The following is a 9,448-nucleotide window of genomic DNA, read 5'->3' on the forward strand; positions in this document are numbered from 1 at the left end:
CAAAAATGGCATCAAACAAAAATAAGAAGAAATCCCAAACAAGAGGCGTACCTGGAAATTTTCACATTCCACCGAGACCAAAGGGGTAGTCCAAATAAATTTAACCGATAAAAACTCATGGACTCTGTTTTGATTTCCTCTTCTCCAGCCTGAACCCGAGGAACAAAACAAAACAAAATTGTGCCAAACTCGGCCGAGCTGGAAACCTCGACTGACCTGGGCCCAATTTCATGAGAACTGCTTTTAAAGCACAAAAAGTAGCTAAGCTCAAGAAAACTAGGCTTATCAGAATAAGGTTACCAGCCAAAATAGCAATCGATATGTACAATTATTGACTGATATCCTGCTCATTAATGCTAAGCAGAAATTTTATTAGCATTATTTGCTGCTTTTGGATAAGAATATATTGCTGAACAATGTTTTGCTAAGTAAAAATTTAGCAGAATACCAGCCACTGAAACATGCCAATTTGGCTGGTAATGTTTTTCTGGAACGCAGACTTTTATTTTACTTAGCTACTTGTTGTCTTTTTCTGCTTACAAAGTATCCATTAGCAGAGTTTAAATTTGACACTGCTTAACCCTAAGCAAAGCAGAACGCATGCTTATCTTGCCGGCTGTTTCTGTTAACAGATGAGAGATGCAGCATGCAATGCAAAATTACTTAATGAAATACACTTTTGCTAACGCATGTTTTCCTGCGATAGTAAGCACAAATATGTGCTTACCGGTTAAGAACTTTACAAAAATGTGCCCAGGTGAGTCAAGGTGAACTTTATGTGACCTTTTGATTTGTTTGAAGTGATGCCCAGGTGTGGGTGTAATTGGGTGAATTACTTGTACATGGTGTTCTAGGGGAGTAGAGTGCGGGGACAGCCCAGCTTTATAAAGGTGTGACACTCACTGACAAGGTGTGATGTGAATGTACCAAGCTAAACTGCATTTACGCAATGACTTATATGCCTTGGTAGAACACCCACAGAAAATTCAATACAGCTTTAGGAGCCCAATTTCGTAGAGCTGCTTAAGCAGAATTTTATTTTTAGAGTTTTCTGCTTAATGAAAATGAGGAGGATAATGGTTAATGTGAAATGGCATTTTGGCTGGTTACCCTTTTCTGGTAAGCACAGTTTTGTCATGCTGCTACTCTTTGTGCTTTATGTACCTCATTGGACTAAGCTCCTGTTGCGCTAAGTAATTCTTAAAAGAATTACTTAGCGCAAAACAAAAATCTTGCTTGGTGGAGACAGCCCACCAACCAAAAGTGTATATTGTTTGAGACTGGTTCCCTTGCTAAAACTGCTCAGCAGAAAAACTTGCTTAGCACCGTTTTCTGCTGAAACAAACTTTATTTAGTCCATGGCTGTGGCTGAAACCTGGCTGAGGCTGAATGCTGGCTCTGGCTACATAATATTATACTGATCTTTATTGTTTCTCAGGCCAGTATGAACCCAATTTAAACAAAAGTTTTTAAACAGAAAATAAGAGCTTTGTAAATCTTTCTGCTTACACAGTGCAAAACGAGTCATAGAAAAAAAGAAACAAAATATAAAATGTTGGCCGGTAACCAATATTTCCGTAGCAACGTTTTTTTGTGCTAAGCAATTATCCGTACTAACAGCTTTTATGAAATGGGGCCAGCTATAGCCAAAGCCAAAGTTTTTATTTCACGACTAACTAGTAAAGTGAGGCTGGAAGGAACAATTATCGTCTGGATCCTTTTGTACTGATTCTGTGTTTCCATCATTACACAAAATAGAAGACAGGGTGTCTGTCCAAACTTTTATTGAATGAGGTCCCACTCCCCATTCACTCATTGTAAACAATCTGCGTTCGAATCTAGTGTGGGGTGAAATAGGCTACAGTTCCTGACTATTCTTAACAATTATTTAACCAGAATCTTTTGTGAATACCATTTTTTCCCTTTCACCTTCACTGCAAGTCAGTGACAATTTCTTTTTTCTTTTTTTGTATCTCCACCATACCAGGGTCCAGCAATTTCCAAACAAAATGGAGTGGGCCCTGTGATGTGATTACCAAGTCTGTGACATTCACAACAAAATTAACGACCACAAAATGAGCTGCCACAAAATGATAAAAAAACTATCAGGACAAACTACTCATAGGATTCCAGTATCTGCAATCACTACAGCAGAAAGTGCACACACAAAAAAGCCCCACACACAACAATTGCGCTCCGCCAATAAAGGCAGCCCTGTGCACACACAACTCGGGACCCAGTCAACCAAGTCCTATTTCAATTATTTGCCGGTTCTGATAATGTTGGGGGTCAATATCCACTCAGTTTGCTCCGTGGAAACAGGGTGGGGAATTGGCTTGGAATGATAGTATCAATGAAGTGGTTGATTGAAAATACTTGACATGGTCTATTAAGGTTCTGAAGGATGCATGCCAAAAAAGGGAACCAATACTTTTGAGTCTCTCAAACAGGCATCGGGGGAAAAAAATCCTAGAAATAAGTGGGCGCTCGGAATGAAGAAGACAAAGGCTCGGAATGAAGAAGAAGAAAAAGAAAAATTCCCCATGAATGGAGGGGGGGGGGGTCGTTCAGCCTGCAGAATGCGTGAGAAAATAAAATCTACGTGATTCGTATCATGCTGGTCTTTTCATCGGTGTCCAAACAGATCCGGAAAGAAAGAAAGAAAAAGAAAGAAAACGACGACAGTCGTAATTTTTCTCCCCTCCCGTCACCAACACCCTGCATGCCTGGCGAAATGCAAAAGAAGAAAAAAAAAAGCTGAGAACGTCGACCAGTCTATGGTCGGTCGTTAAGCCAAGCATGCATAAAGGCTTAGGTAAACTTTGCCAGTTTGGTCCCTCAGGCAGCACTGGAGATGAAAGAACCATTCTATTAGTGTCGCTGCGGTGGACACTAATACGAGATCCAAACGTCACTGACAGGTCGCGGACAAAAGCCGATTGCCACCTTAAGTCAACTTTACAACTTCCCTGGGGCTTTTTGGAGTGGGGCTCTCTCACACACAGGAAGTTTTTACTCTTGACGAGTGTTGAAAGTGTTGAAGTTGATATTTGATTGGATTTTGATTATGGTTTGGAAGAGAGGGAAAGAAAAAAAAGAGGTATTGAATAAAATGTCCTCTGGTAGCCGAAGCTAGCCCTGGCGATGGTAACCAATACTTTGTTGGCCTTGCATAACATTGTGGAATGGGGGGGGGGATAATGATGGAAGTTTGTTTGCGGCCAAAGGAGACTCGGAGGGTGAAGTGAAGGTTCTGTGGGACCTCAGGGTATTTAAGTGGCAATGCCTGGGGTTAAATGAAGCGAAAAACGATTGACATATTGCGTATTATGCTTCATTCATACATCGTAATTCAAGTGTGCATTTTCAATTTTCATTCATACGTAAAATAAATTCCAAAACAGGAATTTGGGGGGGGGATATAAATGGCAATAACTGTCTTTACAAATTTAAAAATAAATGTCACTATTAGAAAAGAGAAAACAGTTTTTATACCTTAAAAAAAACCTTCAAATTAACTAAGACTTTTTGGAAATATTTTGTGTTTGTACTGATGTCCCACCATCCCCTTGTTTTATGGTCATTCATTCATTTAACATATATTTCCATATCACAGAAAGACGAAGCTACAGAAGTACATGCAGAAAATAGACTTATTATATTAAGTAAAACTAACAAACAAAAGAGTCATGCAAAATGGCCAAATAATAAACAAGAACTTAAAGAGAAAGTGATATTGGGGTAAATCCCCAAAGGCAGCAGAGCTTTGGGAGGCGTGCCTTACAGGACAGAAAGACAGACAAACAAGCGACAACAAAAATGAGCAAAAAACAAGTAATAAATGATTGTTTTAGCCCAGCAATGTATTTAATTGGCTGATTGGACACTTACCTTCATTGGTCTCTTGAGGGCTTCCTGAATATCCAGTCGCTTCCTCATAATGGTGGCGTCTAGTTTCCTTTCAAATGCCAATAGGTCCATGTAAGCCTGGGACTCGGGCACCAGCTCGCGAATTCTTGGCGGAAGTACCTTGTCGGCCATTTTCTTCTTTTTTCTGGCACTGCTCCCGCTTGAGCCGCCTCCCCCAATAGACGCACTGGGAGAAAAAAATTGGGATTTACATTTGACGGTCAATTTAGAGTGACAAATTTACATGCCGCATTACTGCAACTCAAGGTCTTAAACTTGGCATTTCAAATAGCGCAGCAATTTTCCTCTGGTAAGGGAAATGTTACCTTGTAATGAACCTTGCGCACAGGGCACTACTGCAACTGCTGTGGGCGCCATGGGTTGTTTCAAGACTTGCAACACGTTTATCAATGAAGCAAAATTAAATAAGGAATCAATCATAAGTTGATTTTACATTGCGTTTTTACGTGTCTTTGCTGGAAACCATGCAGGGTGATACCAACCCACCCGGGAAAACACACAAGTTTCCAAATGGAAGGGGGACCGAAGCGAGTGTTCCCGATTAACAAAATTTACACTTAGATCAAATAATAACTTAACAACAAATAAATAACGGTAAACAGTCAACTTAGTTTGAGCAGGGGCCAATTTCAAAGAGCTGCTTAAGCAAAAACTTTGCTTAAGCACGAAAATAGCTCGCTTATTTTACACATGTTACTGGCCAAAATTTCATGCCATATACATTGCTTATGACTAGTATTTAGCTGTTGTTTACTTAGCATAACAATTGAGTGGAGTCTTGGCCGGTAATCTGATTTTACTAAGCAATTAATTTTTTGCTTAAGCAAAATTTTGTGCTTAAGCAGCTCTATGAAATTGGGCCCTGGTCTTTAGTTGTTGGGGGAGCCGGCCGGGCAAGCTTGCTTTTACCAAATAACACAGCAAGGATTTGAACTGCCTCTAGCTACTGGGCAATCTTGGTGATCTAGTTAGTATGACACACTCTAAAATTGCAAAGGTTGTGGGTTTGATCCCCACCCGAGTAAAAAGCCTGTGTGGTTTTTTTTCTCCACTAAGCTCGGGAAAGTACTGAGTGTACAGTGCTAACCACACATCGGTGTATATGGGTAAAACCAAAATGGATGTAACAACCCAAGCTATATCCAGAATTTCAGGGGGCACCAAGGCCAGGCAAAACATGGTCAATGCAGACCATGAAAGGGGCACAGTCTCCATGGAATGCTGTGCCTCTAGATTGAAGTCTGAGTCACAGAGTGTGTCTCTAAAAATCCATATTCTCCCCCCCCCCCATTCATCCCAGGTAATTTTTACTAAATTGATTGATTACAGCTTTACTCAGTTCTAACAGTTTTACATGAAACTTAAACGGCGGAAATTGGTGAGTGAATTCCATATCCTTAGGAATCTTTTGGGAATGAGATGCTCCAATTTACTTGTGAAACCAATTTTCATAAGTAAGCAGTGCAATGATCTGGAAAGGGTGCAAAAGCGCGCATGCAGAATTATTCTTGGCAATGACTACGTGCGCTACTCAGACGCTCTACAATTGTGCAGTATTGTAACACTGGTATGCCGTCGTAACCACTTGTGCCAATCTTTTGCCAAAACTCTCCCTTCATCAGTCCTAAAGCACCTCTTGCCACAGAGGTATGATAGTGGGTACCAACTTAGGAACTCCGGACTTCTGGGTCAGTTCAAATGCCGAACAGAGCGCTATAGAAAGAGCCCTCTCCCTCACCTCACACGCCTTTTTAACAACTGAATTGCAATAGAATGCAGCTTTTTATGCGCCCTTTGACTGTGCCAGCAATATTTTTATCCAGGTTTTTTTCCCCGCAACTTTCAGAACAACTTATTTTATACATTGTAAATATTTGTCTCTCCTTAATCAATTATTTCTTAAATAATGTGAAATAGTGTGTTTTTTTCTTATTTTTTAATCTCTGTATATTTTCCTGTAATTCGACCTCCGGTCGCCATGGGAATTTGTTTTTAAAATAATAAACCAATTATGAATGAATGAATGAATCTTTTAGTAGAGCGTACCTTCCGACTTTAAATGCATAAAAAAAGAACCAATTCCTAATTTCATAAAGCTGCTTTTCACGCAGGAAATATTGCTTAAAAAAGTGTTTTGCTAAAGGGGGAGGTGGGGGGGGGGGCACATTTCAGATTTCTATACTTCTTTGGATACTAGAATGTGAACATTCTTCTTAAAGACACTGGACACTAATGGTAATTGTCAAAGACCACTAGACCAGTCTTCTCACTTGGTGTATCTCAACATAACAAACCTGTGAAAATTTGAGCCCAATCGGTCGTCGAAGTTGCAAGATATGAATGAAATATTAAACACCCTTGTCACACGAAGTTGTGTGCTTTCAGATGCTTGATTTCGAGACCTTAAATTCTAAATCTGAGATGAATTCCTGGAAAAAGTACTTCTTTCCCCAAAACTACGTTACTTCAGAGGGGGCAGCTTCTCACACTGTTGTATACTATCAACAGCTCTCCATTACTCGTTACCAAGTAAGTTTTTATGCTAAAAATTATTTGGAGTAACTACCAATAGTGTCCACTGCCTTTAAGCACAAAATAATATAAAAGTATCAATGCTTCAAGGTTAAAAAACAACAACAATCTAAGCGAATTCATAAAACATGAATACTTCTGAATGGTCCCTTAACACTTTTTATCAATAAATAAATAAATAAATCAATCAATCAATGAATCAATGGAGTTTGGGTAGCAATTTGAATGAAGTTGCACAGATTTTGTAAAAATTTCAGTTGGGGAATTCAAATCATCAGTCATTACCCTTTTTGAGGTCTCTGACCCCCCATCGGTCAAAAACCACAAATTAGTGAACATCCGAACCTTTCACACTGAATAAATGCATTTATTTTGTTTTCTCTTCAGTATTTTTGTTGGATCGTACCGGGTTGGGTTCATGAATGAATGAAACGCCAACATTTATTGATCCTCGGATGATTTTGAACAGCGATCATTCAGAAATGTGAACTGGGCAAACAACACAGTGGCATGCACATAAAAAGAAAAACAAATTTGACGCAGAACATTTTGAACAACACCCTTTTCGTAACCGCTTCCACATTTACTCCTTTTTACTCTTCAGACCAAACCCTCCTCCTCTATCAACCAAATTTATTGAAAACATCTGAAAGCACACAAATTTGTGCAATAAGGGTGTTTTTTCATTTATTATTCTCTTGCAACTTCGACGACCGATTGAGCTCAAATTTTCACAGGTTTGTTCTTCTATGCATGTGTTGAGATGCACCAAGTGAGCAGACTGGTCTTGACTATTACCAAAGGTGTCCAGTGCCTTTAAGCATGATCAATTTCAGTGAACTCCAAGCTGTCCAATCAACCCTTCTGGCTGCTTTTGTTAACATACTGTACTTACTATAATTTGGACACCAAATCTTTCTCAATTAACAGCGAATTTGGCCAAAAGTTTTTTTCAGCTTCTGGTAACATGATGTAAAATACTGTAAACTGTTCAACATGGCACACCTTAATTTACAACACACCGGATAAAGTACCACTCTGGGCCCTCACTCTCTCTCTCTCTCTCTAGAGGCTTACGATGTCTGTGCAATGTTTGTTTTGGTTTTTCTTTAGATTTTTGAGATCGCTAATGAAGGTTTGTTAACAAAGTAGCTTTCTTCTAACCAGTAGGGGGGCCAGACACAATAGGACAATATGTAATGTGTTTATACAGGATGTAAACAGGGCATTGACTGTGGGAATTCTTTCTTCCGTGGATGCGATTTTGCCTGATTAGACGGTCTCCACCATACAATATCTACACTATATTTACACAGGCTGATAATTTGTATATTTTGAAAAGGCACAGCATTTTTTTCTGAAAATAGGGCACGTTAATGAGGGAAAAGTATTTTTAATGGACCATTTTCAGAGGCATCAGGGCATTGACCAAGGGCATGGAGACAATTTACCCAGAAAACAGTGCTCATAAATTGTACATGTGGGTTGGTAGTTTAGCTGGTAACCTTATTATGGTAAGCATAATTTTGTTGTGCTTAGCTGCTTTTTATGCTTAAGCAGCTTTATGAAATCGGGTCTAGGTCACTGAAGTGATTACACTTGGGTTTATTGCTCACTAAAAACTCAACACTCAAACCATTGGACTCTAATTAGGGTATGCCTGATTCCATACAACAGTATAACATCAGTTTACTAGTGCAGTACTCAGTCCAACACCATTCAGTAACTCAACACTCAAACTGTTGGACTCTGATTATGGTGGTATGCCGGATCCGATGTAAAGCATGATCAGTTTACTAGTGCAGCTGATTTAATAACTTTCAGATTTATATAGCGCCTAATAACTAACACTTAATTCTCTAAGCGCTTAAACAAATTCTTATATAGCGCATTTCACAACAACCGTATCAATGCGCTTTACATTAGTGCCCTGGTCATAGGGCCAATAACATCCCTTTTTAATGTTTCTCAGCTCCCTTGGGAGTATCAACCTGGGCAACAGTTTATATCGCTCCAAAGGCATTTTCATTCACAATATCAACCTCTACCCTCGCAGGTACCCATTTATTCCCCTGGGTGAAGAGAAGCAATTATAGTAAAGAATCTTGCTCAAGGATACAAGTGTCACGACCGGGATTCGAACCCACACTCCAGTGAATTCGCACCAGAACTTGAATTCGATGCTCTTAACCACTCGGCCATGACACTCTACATTTCACGAAACGCTAGGATTAATCCTATCTTGAGTTAGGATGAGTAACCCGTCCTAACTAAGGATGGGTCCAATGTGTCCTACGCCTTTGGATACGGAACTTAACTCATTCTAAGTCCTAAGTAAGATTAATCCTAAGTTAGGAATAGTTTTGTTGAAATCGACGGCTGATCTCATGTAAAGCATGATCAGTTTACTAGTGCCGTCCACAGTCCAACACTATACAGTAACTCAACACCCAAACAGTTGGACTCTGATTATGGTGGTATGCATTATGATCACGTTTAAAAGAATAATCAAAGTACAGTGGCTATGTCCAAGTTAATCAAACAAAACATGCTGATGGTTTTTGATTGTTTTTTTGGGAGTGTTAGAGGCGAGGGAATCCACACAGATTATTCCCTAGGAAAATGATCTTTCAATACCTTTGTCCTTTATTCTTGGCATCTGAGGGGTGAGCATGGCGCTTGCGAGACTGGTCCATTCCTGGGCCCATGGAGCTCCTCATACCTGCATAGGGAGGGGGCATTCCTGGGGCCATACGCTGGCTGGAACTCCCTGGTCTCTGTAGAAATAGGACAACAAATCGTTCATAAAAAAAACAGCTTCTCCAAGTTTTTAACCAAAAATTCAGATACAAAATAAAACTCACATAGGCCCAATTTCATAGAGCTGCTTAGCACAAAAATTTGCTCACCAATTTCTTCCTTGATAAAAACAGGATTACCAACCAAATTTTCATTTGTTGCATATTGCTTGTTACAGGTATTCAGC

General features: G+C 39.6%; 1 protein-coding gene across 1 annotated transcript in view; it reads right to left on the minus strand.

Moving 5' to 3' along the window:
- Positions 1-9,234, minus strand: part of LOC117300088 (SWI/SNF-related matrix-associated actin-dependent regulator of chromatin subfamily D member 1-like) — a 71,688-nt gene extending 62,454 nt beyond the window's left edge. Inside the window, exons 1-2 of the mRNA XM_033783776.1 lie at positions 9,100-9,234; positions 3,892-4,096 (exon numbers count right to left, since the gene is read on the minus strand). Of these exons, the coding sequence (XP_033639667.1) occupies positions 3,892-4,096; positions 9,100-9,215 (321 nt within the window). The 5' untranslated portion in view covers positions 9,216-9,234. The remainder of the gene's footprint in view (positions 1-3,891; positions 4,097-9,099) is intronic.
- Positions 9,235-9,448: the final 214 nt, after the last annotated feature.

This window comes from Asterias rubens, chromosome 15, assembly GCF_902459465.1.
Source record: "Asterias rubens chromosome 15, eAstRub1.3, whole genome shotgun sequence".
Taxonomy (NCBI): domain Eukaryota; kingdom Metazoa; phylum Echinodermata; class Asteroidea; order Forcipulatida; family Asteriidae; genus Asterias; species Asterias rubens.